Source organism: Lepisosteus platostomus, chromosome 6 (genome assembly GCF_059453375.1).
Source record: "Lepisosteus platostomus isolate fLepPlt1 chromosome 6, fLepPlt1.hap1, whole genome shotgun sequence".
Classification (NCBI taxonomy): domain Eukaryota; kingdom Metazoa; phylum Chordata; class Actinopteri; order Semionotiformes; family Lepisosteidae; genus Lepisosteus; species Lepisosteus platostomus.
In genome coordinates, this window is record NC_142616.1 from 3,998,870 (window position 1) to 4,018,180 (window position 19,311).

At 51.3% G+C, this 19,311-nt stretch overlaps 1 protein-coding gene across 3 annotated transcripts; it reads left to right on the forward strand.

Moving 5' to 3' along the window:
* The first annotated feature begins 1,472 nt into the window (after positions 1-1,472).
* LOC148659653 (uncharacterized) lies at positions 1,473-18,310 on the forward strand. Of its 3 annotated transcripts, none has more exons than XM_088633871.1 (9): positions 1,473-1,855; positions 4,864-5,060; positions 5,347-5,736; positions 13,180-13,233; positions 15,443-15,477; positions 15,624-15,731; positions 16,356-16,535; positions 16,665-16,697; positions 17,947-18,310. In XM_088633871.1, exons 2-9 carry the CDS (start codon positions 4,970-4,972, stop codon positions 18,037-18,039), a joined length of 984 nt encoding a protein of 327 aa, XP_088489997.1. In that variant the 5' UTR covers positions 1,473-1,855; positions 4,864-4,969; the 3' UTR covers positions 18,040-18,310. The 3 variants fall into 3 exon arrangements, with proteins under 3 accessions (XP_088489997.1, XP_088489996.1, XP_088489995.1); XM_088633870.1 differs by lacking the exon at positions 13,180-13,233 and adding an exon at positions 14,658-14,711; XM_088633869.1 differs by lacking the exon at positions 1,473-1,855 and adding an exon at positions 14,658-14,711 and having other exon boundaries at positions 4,879-5,060.
* The last annotated feature ends 1,001 nt before the right edge of the window (positions 18,311-19,311 follow it).

Sequence of the window (19,311 nt, forward strand, 5' to 3'; positions counted from 1 at the left end):
CCAGCCCACTGGAGCCCAGCAGGGGGAGCCTGTCAGTACCTGGAGGGGAGAATCCTGGGAGAGGGGTGAGTGGGGCCAGCAGGGGGCGCTCTCTCCCAGCTCCCAGCCCACTGGAGCCCAGCAGGGGGAGCCTGGCCAGTACCTGGAGGGGAGACTCCTGGGAGAGGGGTGAGTGGGGCCAGCAGGGGGCGCTCTCTCCCAGCTCCCAGCCCACTGGAGCCCAGCAGGGGGAGCCTGGCCAGTACCTGGAGGGGAGACTCCTGGGAGAGGGGTGAGTGGGGCCAGCAGGGGGCGCTCTCTCCCAGCTCCCAGCCCACTGGAGCCCAGCAGGGGGAGCCTGGCCAGTACCTGGAGGGGAGACTCCTGGGAGAGGGGTGAGTGGGGCCAGCAGGGGGCGCTCACCCTGCGGTCCATGTGGGTCCTAATGCCCCAGTATAGTGACGGGGACACTATACTGTAAACAGGCGCCGTCCTTCGGATGAGACGTAAAACCAAGGTCCTGACTCTCTGTGGTCATTAAAAATCCCAGGGTGCTTCTCGAAAAGAGTAAGGGTGTAACCCCGGCGTCCTGGCCAAATTTCCCCCTGGTCTTTACCAAACATGGCCTCCTAATAACCCCCCTCTCTGAACTGGCTACATTACTCTGCTCTCCTCCCCACTGAGAGCTGATGTGTGGGGAGCGTTCTGGCGCACTATGGCTGCCGTCGCATCATCCAGGTGGGGCTGCACACTGGTGGGGGTGGAGGGGATCCCCATTACCTGTAAAGCGCTTTGAGTGGAGTGTCCAGAAAAGCGCTATATAAGTGTAAGCAATTATTATTATTATTATTAGCATAACCGATGGGTACATCAGTGTTGCCAAAGCAGATAAAAACAATGAAATTCACACGAAACAAAACAAAAAATAAAAGTAAAATAAAATCTACAGACATATTATAAAATATTTACATATTATATATATTTACTTACTAACTATATACATCTAGTTACAACTCTGCAGAGATTTGGTTGTTTTAACTGTACCTCACGGCTTCCTAGTCCCTACTGCCCATGCGCAGGACGCTGAACCCGGAGACACCGCGAACTAAGAGGCAGCGCCATCTAGTGGATTTGGCAAAACAGACAGCTCTTCACCACTGGGTCACACATTGCATTACTCTTCTGGAAACTCCACTCAGAGCGCTTTACAGGTCATGGGGATCCCCTCCACCCCCACCGGTGTGCAGCCCCACCTTTATGCCGTGTTGTTCACTTCTTCCTGTGTTATTTATTATGTCATTTGATTTTGTAACTTTTATTCTCTTTCCTCACGGTGACCTTGCAGAAAAACAAACAAACCCCACAACAACATTTCATTGGCAGCCATCGCTGCCGTGGGCCGGATTGACGTGCGTTTGACAAATAAATCAACTCTGAACTTCGAGCTGTATTCACGATTTTAGATCAGTTTCAGATTTCCCTCGAACTGTTTGACCAGAAAAAAAAACCGAATATGAACAATAAAAAGTGGACCCCAAAATGAGACCCCCGCTTTTACATAGAACAGTGTCGTATCTACATATTTATCCGATATTTTAACTGGCCAAAGTGGCCTTTTTTTGTGGATTTTATACGGATTGGCCGTCGGCAGTCACTCCGGTGTTAGGACGACGGCCGACAGCGCCACATCGCGCCCGTGTGGTGTCTTTTCAAGACGGTACCGCGGGGACACGGCGGATGAACAGGACACCGGCACCGCGGGGACACGGCGGATGAACAGGACACCGGCACCGCGGGGACGCGGCGGATGAACAGGACACCGGCACCGCGGGGACACGGAGGATGAACAGGACACCGGCACCGCAGCCTTAAACTCGTGAGTTATACTTCCGCGTTTCAGTCCAGCTCAGACGCATCGTATAGCGGGCAGGCGCTCGTCGAGTTGGTGATACAAATATCGATCTGCACTCCCAGAATGGGTATCGGGTCTGGGGTGCGTGTTCACAGGGACGTGGGATTTGCCCGGGGGGATAAGGGGGGCTAGGACGATTTAATGGGGGTCTATAAGACGTCAGCCAGCGCTTTTCGGCGAGCTCGGGAGCAAGTCCGCATTACTGTTAAAGGATCTGGTGGATCACCGGATAACAGCGCCACATTGCTCCACAGGATCACACAGCCCAGGGAGCTCTGCAGAAGAAAAAGACTGGATGATCTGAAGCAAATATTGGATAACTCATAAGGTTAAGGAGGTATCATCGTATTGTTGTGGGAACTTCTTCCTCAGAGGGGCAGGGCACAGTCTTGTGCAGATTCAGTTTTATTGAGCCCAGTAGGTCCGACAACGCGCGCCGGGTCTGGCCCGCAGAACAGACACACTGCAGGGGTCTCCCAGCTCTTATATACAGCCAGGGGAGAGTCTGTGTCACGATCTGAGAGCTTGTCCTGTTCTCTGATATGTCATTACTTCTGGTCCTGCTCTGTCTTGCTCTCGGTTCTGTCCTCTGATAGGCAGCAGACATTGGTCTGCTGTGTCCTGTTTGTGGGTGTTGTTTGTGGGTGTTGTGAGTGATGTGCAATGTCTTTCTTATTTTTTGTAATAGAATAATGTGCAATGTCTTTCCTCTCTTCTTTTCTTGCCTTCTATTTAAACGGGGACAATAAAATCCGATCTCTCTGTCTTTTCCCTCGTGTGACAGTCGTCGTCCCTGTGCTGAAAAGCGACCATGAATCTGGGGCTGTTAATAGGAATTTCTCAAAGTGTGTAAGACGGATAGTTCCGGTCCTGAAACCCGATCGGTGGGCACGCCGTGCCATGTCTTCCGCTATACGCACAGCCCGGAGGAGTTTGGACTTTTTAACTGTGTGATAAGGAAACTAAGGTTGCTGCTGGAAGATGTGCAAGAACACACCTGTCCTTTGAGGACTGAGGGACACTCTGACTGTGTTACTGCTGTACACTACACAGTCACAAAGAACAAAAGAGCACATTGTCACAACTATTATAAGTAACTACTGAGAAATCCAGATGCAATAGGTAACACCTGTCTATATGGCCAGCAGCCAAAGCACCCTGCAACTCTCAACTGGCAGCCCCACTGGACCTCAGCAGGTGTGAGCCTGGTCAGTACCTGGATGGGAGACCTCCTGGAAAAAACTAAGGCTGCTGCTGGAAGAGGTGTTAGTGGGGCCAGCAGGGGGTGCTCACCCTGCGGTCCATGTGGGTCCTAATACCCCAGTATAGTGACAGGGACACTATACTGTAAAACAGGCGCCGTCCTTCGGATGAGACGTAAAACCGAGGTCCTGACTCTCTGTGGTCATTAAAAATCCCAGGGCGTTTCTCGAAAAGAGAAGGGGTGTAACCCTGGCGTCCTGGCCCATTTCCCATTGGCCCTTACCGATCATGGCCTCCTAATAATCCCCATCTATGAATTGGCTTCATTACTCTCCTCTCCTCCCCACTGAGAGCTGGTGTGTGGGGAGCGTTCTGGCGCACTATGGCTGCCGTCGCATCATCCAGGTGGGGCTGCACACTGGTGGGGGTGGAGGGGATCCCCATTACCTGTAAAGCGCTTTGAGTGGAGTGTCCAGAAAAGCGCTATATAAGTGTAAGCAATTATTATTATTATTATTATTATTATCATCAATGATAAATAACAGTCAATCAAATCAATCGAATAGGCTTTTAAAGACTGCTGTTGGGCGTAGATATAAAAGCTTGGATTCTCAGGTTTTGGATACTGGATTTATATGATTTTATATGACTTATATGATTATAAGATCTATGATCTTTTTTGGGTCTCTTTGTCGCGCTCTTTTTGGACTCTTTGTGTCGCGTAGTTGAAGTCATGTTCATTCTTGGACATGATCACACGCTCGCTTACAAGCCAGGGGGGTGATGTCCGTCGTAGTGGAAATAAGAACGAACCCAGTTCTGACGAGGGACAGCGCTGGCGTGATATCCTGGCGGGCACTGGGACCAGCCGCAGTGGGCGCGCTCCCGACGAGCTGGGGGCAGGACAGTTTTTCCCTGCAGGTGGTGCGAGCCGGCTGGCCAGCGCGGTGACATCGCCGCCCTCCCCGGCGAATTTTCTTTTCTATTTGTTTTTATTGATGCTTAACAGAATAACAAAAATTACAATACGAACAAGAGCACATATAACAATTCGAGACAAGAAGGTCGTCGGGGGTACATACGACTACGTCAATTCAAGTTATGAGAAAAGATTAAACAAATGAAATACAAATTATGTCCTTCCTATCTTTGCATTTCGAAATAGTCTGCAAATACCCCCTTATTTCCATTTTAAAATGCTCAGACAAAGGGCTCTTCCCAGACCACTTCATTTTATGTATGTAATAACGTGGCGTTATAATAATTAAACTTATTACACACTGCATTTTAATATTGTTTTCGATGGGGCTGAAACTCTTCCCTGTGAATAGCAGGGGCCGCAGCCGCCGGGCTGAGGGGAGATCTCTCTTTAACTCAGCCGGCTGGGTCCCTGTTGAGTGACGCCGGAGGCCAGGGTTCGAGTCCCTGGCGGGTACCCCTAACCCCTAATGACCTCTGACCTGTCCTCATCGCTCTGCTCTCCTCCCCACTGAGAGCTGGAGTGTGTGGGAGCGGACTGGAGCATCATCCAGGTGGGGGGACACACTGGTGGTGGTGGTGGAGGGGATCCCCATGACCTGTAAAGCGCTCTGCGTGGAGTGGGAAAAAAAATGTGGATGATGCCCACTAAATATTGTATAACTAATACGGTTAGGGAGGTTTCATACAAAATAATTCATCGAATTTCCCCGGTTAAGACTCTTGTTCTCCAGCGATTTAAAATTCAAATAGATGATAAATGTGTTTGATTTATTGTGGTTCTGTCCCAGGGTAGAAACTTTCTGGACCGAGTCGGGCACACATCTTCAAAACGAGACCCATGCGGATATTTGTTCCTGAAGAAAACGACGTGATGCGAAGCTCCAGTCCCGTCGGATGCGAAACGGAAATACCGTCTGTAATCGATGTCGTGATGATAAGGGCACGACACTGCAGGGGTCTGGGAGGAATCCCACGCCTGAGCGCGGTAAGACGGATGCAGAGGAGTACTGTATCTCCAGGCTCTTCCACAGTGTAAACATGAGAAAGCAGGTGCGGACGTCACCTGTGTTTCATTCGGTTCAACTTTTTTCATAATTGGAAATTATTTTACACTGTGTAACCCCCCCGCCCCGACGATGTTTGTGTCTGGAAATGTTATCTATCCTCCTGTTTGGATTCTATTTTCTGGCGGGGGTATTATTTGTGCATGAATAAAAACATTTTTACAAGGTGATGACTGTTATCATCATCATCATCGCCGTCGCGAACAGGAAGACCCCGCTCGGCTCTGCTGCAGAGGAAACGAAAGCGAAAGCTGATGTCCAGGAGCACGATGGCGGCGGCGGCTGCGCCCGGGTCCGAGGGCGCGAAGCAGCAGCACAAGACGGTCCAGGACGTGCTGGTCGAGGCGCTGGACAACCTCACCCGCGACGCCAGGAAGCGCTTCCGGATGAAGCTGTGCGACACGGCGTTCAGGTTCGACGGGCTGGCGGCCATGACGCGGGAGCAGGTGGAGAAGGCGAGGCACAGCACCGACCTGGCGGCGGCCCTGCTCCGGTACTACACCGAGCGGTGCGCCCTGCCGCTGGCCGTCAACGTGATGGCCGCCGTGGGCGAGAACCAGCTGGCCGAGACGCTGAGGGAGGAGGCCGCCAGGAGAGGTCGGGGCTCGGTCCTGCCGTCTCGCCGGACTCGTCCGTTTTGAGTGTGAAGTTATGGGCAGAGGGGGAGAGGAGAGAGGAGAGAGGAGAGAGGAGCTCATTGCTATATCAAGTTTATTGTCATCATACTCACACACAGGTCTAGGGTGTAGTGAAATGCTATTTAGCCACAGTAGCTGTACAGGAAACAACAACAATACAATTGTGTAAGAAAAGACGGAGACAACAGGCAAAGTGCCACACAACAACAGGAAACCGGCAGTGTGCCACACAACAACACATCATGTGCAAAATAACAACAGGTAACAGATAATGTGCACAACAGCAATAGATAATGTGCAAAACAACAACAGATAATGTGCACAACAACAGGAAACAGATAATATGCAAAACAGCAACAGATAATGTGCACAACGTTCTTGTCTGTTTTGAATGTGAACTTCTGGGCAGAGAGTCTGGGCAGCCAGGGAGAAGGGAGAGGAGAGAGGAGCTCATTGCTACAGATGCAGCCATTCAAAATGCGCGGTAAAAACCCGCGGTACGGTAACCTACCCACAAGCCACCGCGGGGCACCGGAGCATACCGCAGGGCAAGTGATTGGCTGGCCAAAATGACCGACAGGGGCACTCGTGGTGCATTGGTTGGTAGTGCAAAGATTTAATCATTTAATGTCTTTACTGTGCACATTTTAATCCGCTTAGTTTTGAATATTTATATGGATTTTACCACTAAAGGGAAATTTTAGTAGCTGAGCATAAAAAGAAGAGGAGCATAACGCATCTGAAGGTCATAAACGATATTAATTTAAAACATTACTGTATGTATGTAAACTGTACTGTGTATGGCTGGTCTTGGTAGTTTAAAGAAAAAATACACACCAGTCTTCCATTTCTCCCTAAACATTTTAAGCATGAAAGTTTTATGAAACGGTACCCAAATATGCGATTGCTGTATAGAATGAATTTTAATTAAAAAAAATATTTAACACGAACATTAAGCTGTTTACATGTTCCGCCTGAGAACAGTCACCCATTGCTACCCAACGCAGAATGGTGATTGGCTGACACCATCTGACACCCCTCTGATTGGAGAAAAAAGACGTGCTGGTTTGCTATACATACTGTACCAGGAAGAGGATTTCTTTCAATTCAAAACGTGTATTTTAAAAGTTTAAGAAGTAAAAACCTTACAGCGTACACAGATTTCTAAACTGATCAGGATCGTTATCTTTGTCTTATGCATAATAATATTCACCGCTCTGTCCAGCAAATTAATAATAAACTTTATTTTATATAGCTTTTTAAACGAATAAGTAATTAGATTGCTCATAAACCTAATCACTTGCTTTTTCTTTTTGTTTAGGCTCAGATTTTAACTATAGATCGTATTATTAATAACCATAATAACAACCAACCAACAAAAACAACCATATAAACATAATACCAACCAAAAACATAGATAACAACCACAATACAAAATCAAATAATCAAACCATTTTACACTCGCAAAGTCCTCCAATTATCATAATCCCGCCCCTTATGCAAAACCAAACCTTCCTCCCATCCCAGTTTATCCTGTTTATCATAAACAAAATCCACCTCAATTTTCAACATAAAGCATTACACAAAATCAATACCTCAACACTCCATACTCAACAACGATAATTCACAAACAGCCAGAACATGTAACTACACATTCCCAAACATACCTACTTTCCATAGCCCCGCCCCTTATGCAAAACCAACATCCCTCCCCTGTTCTCTCTCTCCCCTGGCGGTTGTAATTGTTTTTATTTTCAAATAAATTTTAGCAAAGTCATGTATTTTAAAAATCTTAAGATTTTTCTATTTATGTCTTTATTTAGTGGTTTCATTAGTGACAAAGGCTAAACTTTCTTGGAAAAATGTCTTTTATGTAAACCATGTTTGCTATTAATTCATTCAGGGCTAAAATATGTTCATTGTCTTCTAATGAAAGAAGGGTTCCTTTCGCCGTAGTCGGGAGCCTAGCCTTTAACTAGTAAGTACTGTATTTACTGGGTTTTTGAGGGGGGGTGTCTTTCGCTGGAAATCTCGCCTCCTACTTTGAAAATACCCGTGAAACCGGTTCAATTCGTCACAGCCAGCACTCCTGCAGAGAGTTGGGTTGTACTTGCAGTGCATACAGTACACGCGTTATGCTCTTCGTTAATGTCTGTGAAGTTTTATTTAATCTCTGAGCCATACTGATTCTTCTGGAAGCCAGTTTCCGCCAGGGAGTAAAAAAAAAAAAACACACTATGGTATTCTCTCCAATGCAGTGCAGTTAAAAACATACCTCTGATGCTGCTCCTAAATGAATATCGTTTATGACCATCAGAAGCTTTATGCTCCTTTTCTTTTTTCCAGTGGATTGAACAGGGAGAGGCATTTCATGATGTACTTTTCCCTGATGAAACAACAGTGGCTCTGGAACAGTTTTCAACCAAGTCGTTTTATAAAAAGGGGAGATATGTACACGTTACTGAAGCTAAAAGTTTAGCCTGTGTCACTAATGTAAACACTAAATAAAGACATATAGAAATCCCATTTTTAGGATCAGAGTCTTACATGTGGTTATTTCGAAAACGTTTGTACGTGCTCCTTCTTACCATGTTACTGTTTACCGTTACTGACCATATTAAGTTTAAGTGCCTGTGGGCACTTTTCCTGTCCGTGGGGGGTGGACCGTCTTTCATTAAAAGGTTAGTCTGTTCTACTCTGAGAATGTAGAGGCGGTGGGAAGTGCCCGCGGTCATTTAATTAGTATTAAAATCTTAGTTATCTTTCTAGTTCACAGGTTTGCATGCATAATTTAATTTTGAAAGCCACTGAGACATCAGGTACTACTGTTGTATTTATGAAAAAGAAACAAAACAAAAAACATACTAACAACTGTGCCATCCTACTCCTTAGTTAATACATTTTATTCATAAACAGTTAACATTGTTAGCAAAATATTTTGAATTATATTTAACCCTATTTTTTCTTTAGTTTTGTATTTAACTTATTATATGATAGTCAGACTTAATGTATATTAATGTATATTTGAACAATGAAAATATATTTTTACAAGATTTTACATTAAGCACTTAAAATTAATATGGTTAATAATAGTAAACTGTAACATGCTGTTACAAGATCGGTTAACTGCGAAGAAAATCCTTTCAGAGAAAATGTTTCAGGTGTGAAGAACAAACCTGTTCCCACACACCCTGCCCCCACTACCATTAGAATATACACAAACATTTTAGCGTTTCATTCTGAGCAGAAGACCCTCACACCTGAAGAGTGCTGGCTGTGACGAATTAAACCGGTTTTACAGGTTTCAATCACAGATTGGGACTCAGTAAAGTAACACACAGCGCCACTGGATTTGATAATACTGTACCTAACCAAAATCCGCAATATGGAAACAGAACCTAATTGTTGATAGATGATGTACTCGTAACATTTTTTCAAGACGAACTACAACATTTAAAAAATGACTTGTATGTACTTGATATCTCTAATCAATCCACGGGTTCCAGCACAAAACGAAACTAAAACGCATACCGTTTCGCGCTTCTTATTAGTTGCTCAAAAGTAATTTGACCGTATGAAATGCATAATATAAACCTAGAAACATATACGTGAGCAGTAGTTAAGCACTGTAGTATCGGTGTTAAGACATACCTCTCAAATACTGTAAATCAAGTTAAAAATATCTCAAGACCGATTCTGGTCGTAATGAAACCATGTTTCGTGTATGTTTTCTTTTTCATCTTGAAATAACTCATTTCTAAATACCTTTTTCACTGTTAACATCTTGTAGCAACTTTGCGACAAAATATACACTCTGACAGTTCATCCTGCTACCAACATTAAATAAAACAAATCTTAAGATTTCTATATTTATGTCTTTATTTAGTGGTTTCATTCGAAGCTTACAATGTTTAGGGAGAAATGGAATACTGGTGTGTATTTTTTTCTTTAAAGTACCGAGACCAGCCATATACTGTATGTTTATGTTAAGATTTCCCTTCAGTGGTAAAATTAGATATGAATATTCAATACTTAAACGGGCACAGTTAAGACATTAAATAAACATATACATATTGTATACAGTACAGTTTGCATACGGTAATATGTTTATGTTACGCGATTAAAAAATAAATAAATAAAACTGAAAGGTCCAGCACCAGCTGGATTTGAACACACAACCTGCCAGTTGGTAGTCACGCACCTAGACCAGTAGGCTACAAGACAGCTCGCATAAGCAGGCAGGCGAAACAGCCCTACACAGCCCTGCCGCAGTACACGGATATAATCATACCGTTATTAAATTCTTGAGATACGCGATTCCATATTATATTCCCTTTTAATCAAATTCTAAAAGTATGCTTGTTGACTCCGGTATCACGTTAGTTAAAGACTTCAAAGCTTACAATGTTTAGGGAGAAATGGAATACTGGTGTGTATTTTTTTCTTTTCATGATAGGTGTCGCATTTTAAATCATTTTCGTAATTAGAAATTATGAAACGCCCTGTTAAAAGCAAGGAAGTTTTTATGCCCGTTGAAGTAAAACAAAATGCCTGACAAAGTATGGCTTGGACAGATTCCAAGTGCTTGTACAAATGTGCTAAAGAAATTATACTTTGAGTATACAGCTTGTCCAAAGTCATCCATTATCAATACTATTAGTAATATCTTCAGTAAAGGCTTTGATGCATAAATATTTCTGATAAAGGTAGGTTGTGTACTTTTGTCCAACTGAGCAATCTTGCTTTCATAAAATATACCAACATTTGAATGACTGATGATTAACATGCTGTAATACACAGTTCAAAATTAAAGGCTCGAATGCTGTACATGAGAGGTTAAGCTCCCCCTGGCGGTTTTACAAGGCGACGCCGGATAGCTAGTCACGTGACACGCGTGATACCCCGGTGGGCGTGTCGCGGTATGCCGTGAAATACCTCACCCATTTTGAATGGCTGCATCTGTATATCAAGTTTGTTGTCATCATACTCACACACAGGTCTAGGGTGTAGTGAAATGCTATTTAGCTACAGTAGCTCTCAGACGGTAAGCAGCACAGGAAACAACAACAATACAATTGTGTAAGAAAAAACAGAGACAACAGGCAAAGTGCCACACAACAACAGGAACCAGGCACTGTGCAAAACAGCAAGAGTTGTGCAAAATCACACGTCATCAGAATGAAAAGGATGTGAAATTATGGGGAGTGAAGGTCTCGACCTGTGAGGCAGAGGCAGGTGTCAGTGTGATGGAGAGAGAGGCACTGTGAGGTTCAGAGGCTGGGAGTTTACCAGTTTGACAGTGCGGGGGTAAACACTGTCTCCGAGTCTGGTAGTCCAGGCCTGGATGCTCCTGTACTGTTTTCCAGATGGTAGAGGGTCATACAGTCTGTAGCTGGGGTGTGTGGGGGTCTTTGATGATGCTCAGAGCTTTCCTCAAGCACCGTCTGTCATCAATGTCCTGTATGGATGGGAGGGCAACCCCAGTGATGGACTGGGCAGTGTCCACCACCCGCTGTAGGGCACTGCGGTCAGCGGTACCTCAGTTGCCATACCACACTGTGATGTAACCTGTCAGTGTGCTTTCTGTAGTGCATCTGTAAAAGTTAGTGAGGATCTGGGCACATATCTCAGCCTCCTTCAACCATCTGAGGAAGTACAGGTGCTGTTGCGCTTTCTTGATCAGACAGGTGAAGTTACTGACCCTTTCATTTACTGTAGATGGGATGTACAGATAGATAACACTTTATTGATCCCATATTAGGGAATTGATTGATCATTACATTGGCATCCTTATTCGCGTTGATCTCTGGGGACAGACAGAACACGACAGATAAAACAGTACATCACAAACAAATGAATAAATCAGGACAGGAACAATAAACAAGTTGTGGGACAGTAAAATGGGTTCGTGAGATGAGAAGGGCAGGCTTGTGGACTATGGAGACAGGTCATGGTCTGTTGAGGAGGTGGACTGCAGTGAGACAACAGGTGTTCCTCAGTCTGGTGCTCTGTGCTTTAACAGTGCGGTACCGCTGGTCAGAGCACAGGGGGGCCGGGCTGGGTGTGACTGTCAGGTCTGCCTGTGTCCAGTGTGTGTGTCCAGGCTGTGGTCTCTGAGCCTGTCCTCTCTGGACAGCCAGGTCTGCCTGTGTCCAGTGTGTGTGTCCAGGCTGTGTCACTGAGCCTGTCCTCTCTGGACAGCCAGGTCTGTCTGTGTCCAGTGTCTGTGTCCAGGCTGTGGTCACTGAGCCTCTCCTCTCTGGACAGCCAGGTTTGCCTGTGTCCAGGCTGTGTCACTGAGCCTGTCCTCTCTGGACAGCCAGGTCTGTCTGTGTCCAGTGTGTGTGTCCAGGCTGTGGTCACTGAGCCTCTCCTCTCTGGACAGCCAGGTTTGCCTGTGTCCAGGCTGTGGTCACTGAGCCTGTCCTCTCTGGACAGCCATGTCTGCCTGTGTCCAGTGTCTGTGTCCAGGCTGTGTCACTGAGCCTGTCCTCTCTGGACAGCCAGGTCTGTCTGTGTCCAGTGTGTGTGTCCAGGCTGTGGTCACTGAGCCTGTCCTCTCTGGACAGCCAGGTCTGCCTGTGTCCAGTGTCTGTGTCCAGGCTGTGTCACTGAGCCTGTCCTCTCTGGACAGCCAGGTCTGTCTGTGTCCAGTGTGTGTGCCCAGGCTGTGGTCTCTGAGCCTGTCCTCTCTGGACAGCCAGGTCTGTCTGTGTCCAGTGTGTGTGTCCAGGCTGTGGTCACTGAGCCTGTCCTCTCTGGACAGCCATGTCTGCATGTGTCCAGTGTGTGTGTCCAGGCTGTGGTCACTGAGCCTGTCCTCTCTGGGCAGCCAGGTCTGCCTGAGTCCAGTGTCTGTGTCCAGGCTGTGTCACTGAGCCTGTCCTCTCTGGGCAGCCAGGTCTGCCTGTGTCCAGTGTGTGTGTCCAGGCTGTGTCACTGAGCCTGTCCTCTCTGGACAGCCAGGTCTGCCTGTGTCCAGTGTGTGTGTCCAGGCTGTGGTCACTGAGCCTGTCCTCTCTGGACAGCCAGGTCTGCCTGTGTCCAGTGTGTGTGATACAGGGGTCACTGAGCCTGTTCTCTCTGGACAGCCAGGTCTGTCTGTGTCCATTGTGTGTGTCCAGGCTGTGGTCACTGAGCTTGTCCTCTCTGGACAGCCATGTCTGCATGTGTCCAGTGTGTGTGTCCAGGCTGTGTCACTGAGCCTGTTCTCTCTGGACAGCCAGGTCTGCCTGTGTCCAGTGTGTGTGTCCAGGCTGTGGTCACTGAGCCTGTCCACTCTGGACATCCAGGTCTGCCTGTGTCCAGTGTGTGTGATACAGGGGTCACTGACGGGAGGCACACAGGAGACTCTCTCTCCTTTATTGCTCCTCTTGACCTTCTCTCCTCTTTTCTGCTCCAGCCCCGAAACGGAAGCGCCGTGCAGCTGACCCCTCTCCAGCGGTCAAGCCTGAAGGTGAGGGGCGCGCCCCGTCCGTCCTGTCCAGAGCAGGGGCGCCCCAGTGCACCCCAGTCCACCCAGCCCCTGCTCGGGGTTCGGCCTTGTTCCAGCAGAAGCAGCGCTGATCGCTGCCCTCGGCTCCGAGACCCCTCTGTCACTGGTGGGGGGCACACGGAGCACCAGCATGGCGCCACAGCAGAGTCTGCGTGTCCCCCCTGTGCTCGTGTGGGGATCCCCCCCCCAGCCCAAAGACAGGCTGGGGGTGAAGTGGCTTCTGGTGTCCATATGCATGTCCTGTGATGGGCTGGTGTCCTGTCCAGGGTGTGTGTGTGTCCTGTGATGGACCAGTGTGCTGTCCAGGGTGTGTGTCCAGGCTGTGGTCTCTGAGCCTGTCCTCTGTGGGCAGCCAGGTCTGCCTGTGTCCAGTGTGTGTGTCCAGGCTGTGTCACTGAGCCTGTTCTCTCTGGACAGCCAGGTCTGCCTGTGTCCAGTGTGTGTGTCCAGGCTGTGGTCTCTGAGCCCGTCCTCTCTGGACAGCCAGGTCTGCCTGTGTCCAGTGTGTGTGTCCAGGCTGTGGTCTCTGAGTCTGTCCTCTCATGACAGCCAGGTCTGCCTGTGTCCAGTGTGTGTGTCCAGGCTGTGGTCACTGAGCCTGTCCTCTCTGGACAGCCATGTCTGCATGTGTCCAGTGTCTGTGTCCAGGCTGTGTCACTGAGCCTGTCCTCTCTGGGCAGCCAGGTCTGCCTGTGTCCAGTGTGTGTGTCCAGGCTGTGTCACTGAGCCTGTCCTCTCTGGACAGCCAGCTCTGCCTGTGTCTAGTGTGTGTGTCCAGGCTGTGGTCACTGAGCCTGTCCTCTCTTGACAGCCAGGTCTGCCTGTGTCCAGTGTGTGTGTCCAGGCTGTGTCACTGAGCCTGTCCTCTCTGGACAGCCAGGTCTGCCTGTGTCCAGTGTGTGTGTCCAGGCTGTGGTCTCTGAGTCTGTCCTCTCTGGACAGCCAGGTCTGCCTGTGTCCAGTGTGTGTGTCCAGGCTGTGTCACTGAGCCTGTCCTCTCTGGACAGCCAGGTCTGCCTGTGTCCAGTGTGTGTGTCCAGGCTGTGGTCTCTGAGTCTGTCCTCTCATGACAGCCAGGTCTGCCTGTGTCCAGTGTGTGTGTCCAGGCTGTGGTCACTGAGCCTGTCCTCTCTGGACAGCCAGGTCTGCCTGTGTCCAGTGTGTGTGTCCAGGCTGTGGTCTCTGAGCCTGTCCTCTGTGGGCAGCCAGGTCTGCCTGTGTCCAGTGTGTGTGTCCAGTCTGTGGTCACTGAGCCTGTCCTCTCTGGACAGCCAGGTCTGCCTGTGTCCAGTGTGTGTGATACAGGGGTCACTGACGGGAGGCACACAGGAGACTCTCTCTCCTTTATTGCTCCTCTTGACCTTCTCTCCTCTTTTCTGCTCCAGCCCCGAAACGGAAGCGCCGTGCAGCTGACCCCTCTCCAGCGGTCAAGCCTGAAGGTGAGGGGCGCGCCCCATCCGTCCTGTCCAGAGCAGGGGCGCCCCAGTGCACCCCAGTCCACCCAGCCCCTGCTCGGGGTTCGGCCTTGTTCCAGCAGAAGCAGCGCTGATCGCTGCCCTCGGCTCCGAGACCCCTCTGTCACTGGTGGGGGGCACACGGAGCACCAGCATGGCGCCACAGCAGAGTCTGCGTGTCCCCCCTGTGCTCGTGTGGGGATCCCCCCCCCAGCCCAAAGACAGGCTGGGGGTGAAGTGGCTTCTGGTTTCCATATGCATGTCCTGTGATGGGCTGGTGTCCTGTCCAGGGTGTGCGTGTGTGTGTCCTGTGATGGACCGGTGTGCTGTCCAGGTTGTGTGTGTGTCCTGTGATGGACCAGTGTGCTGTCCAGGGTGTGTGTGTGTCCTGTGATGGACCAGCGTGCTGTCCAGGGTGCGTGTGTGTCTCCTGTGAAGGACCCGTGTGCTGTCCAGGGTGTGGGTGGGTGTGTGGGTGTGGGTGTGTGTGTGTGTCCTGTGATGGACCGGTGTGCTGTCCAGGGTGTGTGTGTGTCCTGTGATGGACTGGTGTCCTGTCCAGGGTGTGTGTGTGTCCTGTGATGGACTGCTGTCCTGTCCAGGGTGTGTGTGTGTCCTGTGATGGACCGGTGTGCTGTCCAGGGTGTGTGTGTGTGTGTGTGTGTGTGTGTCCTATGACGGAGGAACTCACACCCCCCCCCCTCTCTCTCCCCCAGCTCCCACTGCCAAGACCCCCAAAACCACCGAGGAGGTGAGTCCTGCGCTCGTCGGGCCCCTCCCTGCGGGGGTTGGAGTGGGTGGGGTGTGTGTCCTGAGCTGGGCTCCTCGTGCCAGCAGGGACACGGGACTGGTGACTGCGGCGTCTCTCACAGAGCCCGCCTTCGTGTCTCCTCACAGAGAGTGACGGTCGCCCAGCTGCTGGACTTTCCCGTGAACTCTTTCCCACCGCCTGTGGCAGTGAGGGTGGTGCAGAAATCCAAGCAGATTCCCTACGTCGATGCTCAGGTACGCGAGCCGACCGTGATCACGCCCGAGTTCAGCTGAGGACTCCTGCTGCTCAGGGTCTGAGGGCGACTTCTGGGCCACACCTGAGCTCGGGCCGGGCCCCTCCTGAGCCACACCTGAGCTCGGGCCGGGCCCCTCCTGAACTCACCTGAGCTCGGGCCGGGCCCCTCCTGAACTCACCTGAGCTCGGGCCGGGCCCCTCCTGAGCCACACCTGAGCTCGGGCCGGGCCCCTCCTGAACTCACCTGAGCTCGGGCCGGGCCCCTCCTGAACTCACCTGAGCTCGGGCCGGGCCCCTCCTGAGCCACACCTGAGCTCGGGCCGGGCCCCTCCTGAGCCACACCTGAGCTCGGGCCGGGCCCCTCCTGAACTCACCTGAGCTCGGGCTGGGCCCCTCCTGAGCCACACCTGAGCTCGGGCCGGGCCCCTCCTGAACTCACCTGAGCTCGGGCCGGGCCCCTCCTGAGCCACACCTGAGCTCGGGCCGGGCCCCTCCTGAACTCACCTGAGCTCGGGCCGGGCCCCTCCTGAGCCACACCTGAGCTCGGGCCGGGCCCCTCCTGAGCCACACCTGAGCTCGGGCCGGGCCCCTCCTGAACTCACCTGTGGTCCTGTGGTTGACAGGAGAAGAAGAAGAAGAGAGTCTGCATGTCGCTGGCCGACCAGGAGGGGGCGATCAGGGCGACGGCGTTCGATATGCAGAAGGCTTGCCTCCTCAGAAAGAACAAGTTCTTCGTCCTGAAGGGCTACAAGATGAAAGAATTCAAGGGCAAGCCCAGCCTGGCCATCGGGGAGAGGACGGAGGTGCGTCCGACGGAGCAGTGGAGTGTGTCTGCAGGGTGATGGCAGGGCCTGCTGACCTCTCACTCTCTCACTCTCTCTCACTCTCTCTCACTCTCTCTCACTCTCTCACTCTCTCACTCTCTCGCTCAGATCGTCGAAATGGAAGGGAAGATCCAGGTGCCCAGGAAAGTGCTGAACCAGGCTAAGAATATATACACAACCTGATCAGCCGAGCTTGTCCAGTCCCACTTCCCTGAGCCGGTCCGGTCCAGTCCCACTTCCCTGAGCCGGTCCGGTCCAGTCCTGCGTGACACTGCCAATTCCTCAAGCTGGTCCATTTCTGATCCCGACCACCAGTTCCTGACTGGATCCACATCGTGCACCTCCTCCTCCTCCAGCAAGCTGGTCCGGTCGGGTCCTGCCCCAGATCCTGGCTATTCCAGGAGCCACCCAAGACTGCCTGAGCTGGCCCGGTCCAGTCCTGCGTGGTCCTCCCCCTACTTCCCCAAACTGGTCCAGTTCTGACCCCGATCCCGGGTCCTGACCAGACCCACTACTCACGGGAGAATCTGAGTCCTCTGTAAAACTCCATTTTCATCGTGTGTCCAGAATTCGGCAGCCAGAATCCCCACCAGGCCTAGTGCAGGTGATCCCATCACTCCTGTCCTGGAGTCCCTGCACTGGCTTCCTGTCGGGTTTCATATCGCCCCACAGCCTGAGCTCTTTTACATCGTCTAATTCTGCTCTCCTGTCTGTCCCCCAAGACTGTCGACACTCTGGGGGTGACAGGGACTTCTCCTGCTGCACCCCAAAGCTCAGGAGCTGTACCCCAGGGGTATCAGAGAGCCCCCCAGCCTGAGCTCTTCCACATCGTCTAATTCTTCTCTCCTGTCTGTCCCCCAAGACTGTCGACACTCTGGGGGTGACAGGGACTTCTCCTGCTGCACCCCAAAGCTCAGGAGCTGTACCCCAGGGGTATCAGAGAGCCCCCCAGCCTGAGCTCTTCCACATCGTCTAATTCTTCTCTCCTGTCTGTCCCCCAAGACTGTCGACACTCTGGGGGTGACAGGGACTTCTCCTGCTGCACCCCAAAGCTCAGGAGCTGTACCCCAGGGGTATCAGGGAGCCCCCCAGCCTGAGCTCGTCCACATCGTCTAATTCTGCTCTCCTGTCTGTCCCCCAAGACTGTCGACACTCTGGGGGTGACAGGGTCTGCTCCTGCTGCACCCCAACACTCAGGAGCTGTACCCCAGGGGTAACAGAGAGCCTGAGCTCTGTCACATCCAGACTCACAAGCCTCTTCTTCCACAAGCCTCTTCGTTACCAGTTCCGTCGGCCCCGTCAGATCCCTGCACTGGTTCCAAACCCTTCTTGTCCTGCTGCGATACTCCAGTTCGCAGTCATGCTCCTTTTCTCCTTTTCTCACCTATAAAGACTTCAGAGGTGCCTTCTCCCAGATTCGGCACGAGATGAAGTCTCATCGATTGCCCTCGCCGGGCCCCGCGGGACCAGAGCCGACCCGTGACACACAGGATTGACCGGCTGTGTCTGAGAAACGAGAGCTTTTTCTGGGGTGGCGTCGTGACCGTCCACCTCCTGGCTGACCAGCTGCAGGGCGGCTCGAGAACGGACGGACGAACGGATGGGGAGGTCACTCCGACGCTGGTCTCTCTGGCCTGGGGATGATGGGGAATTATGGTCAACCCACCCACCCTTGTCCATCTCGGTCGGCACCCTGCACCCCCATCTCCTACACAGCAGCGCTGGAGAACAATAAATGTTTTTTAAACAATAAACAGATTTGTTTGATGGAGTTTTGTTTCACCCAAGTGACAGTCATCCTTCTGGTCCACCCCAACTGGATTTGAACCATCAGGCAAGCTGTCCTGCCAGTCCCACAGGACGGCACCATCTTTTAAGCAAAAAACACAAGACGTTCATGTCGGTGCCAGCAGCCAGGTCACCCTGCAGCTCCCAGCAGGGGGCGCTCTCTCCCAGCTCCCAGCCCACTGGAGCCCAGCAGGGGGAGCCTGGCCAGTACCTGGAGGGGAGACTCCTGGGAGAGGGGTGAGTGGGGCCAGCAGGGGGCGCTCTCTCCCAGCTCCCAGCCCACTGGAGCCCAGCAGGGGGAGCCTGGCCAGTACCTGGAGGGGAGACTCCTGGGAGAGGGGTGAGTGGGGCCAGCAGGGGGCGCTCTCTCCCAGCTCCCAGCCCACTGGAGCCCAGCAGGGGGAGCCTGGCCAGTACCTGGAGGGGAGACTCCTGGGAGAGGGGTGAGTGGGGCCAGCAGGGGGCGCTCTCTCCCTGCGCTCTGTGTGGTCCTGATGCCCCAGTCCAGTGATGGTGAGCTATAAAAGACTAGGGCTGGACACTGACGGGGACACTGGACTGGAAGAAGGCTCCGTCCTTCAGATGAGACATGAAACCGGGGTCCTGACTCTCTGTGCTCATGAACAATCCCGGGGTGTCTCTATAAAAGAGTCGGGGTGTTACCCCGGTGTCCCCCTGGTCTTGACCAGTCCTGGCCTCCTAGTAACCCCTAATGACCTCTGACCTGTCCTCCTCGCCCTGAGAGCTGCTGTGTGTGAGCACACTGGTGGGGCTCCACACTGCTGCTGCTGGAGGGGATCCCTACCACCGGCGGGGCGCCCAGAAAGGCGCTATATAAGTATAAGGCTATTATCAATAACCCCTGATGACCTCTGACCTGTCCTCATCGCCCTGAGAGCTGCTGTGTGGGGAGAGTACTGGAGCATCATCCAGGCGGGGGTACACACTTGTGGGAGAGGAGGGGATC

Coding starts and splice junctions, on each gene's coding strand:
- LOC148659653 (XM_088633869.1), top strand. CDS start 4,970: ATGCGAAACGGAAATACCGTCTGTAATCGATGTCGTGATGATAAGGGC. Junction 13,234..14,657: donor TCCAGCGGTCAAGCCTGAAG/GTGAGGGGCGCG, acceptor TTTCTGCTCCAG/CCCCGAAACGGAAGCGCCGT. Junction 16,698..17,946: donor AAGGGAAGATCCAGGTGCCC/AGGAAAGTGCTG, acceptor TCTCACCTATAA/AGACTTCAGAGGTGCCTTCT.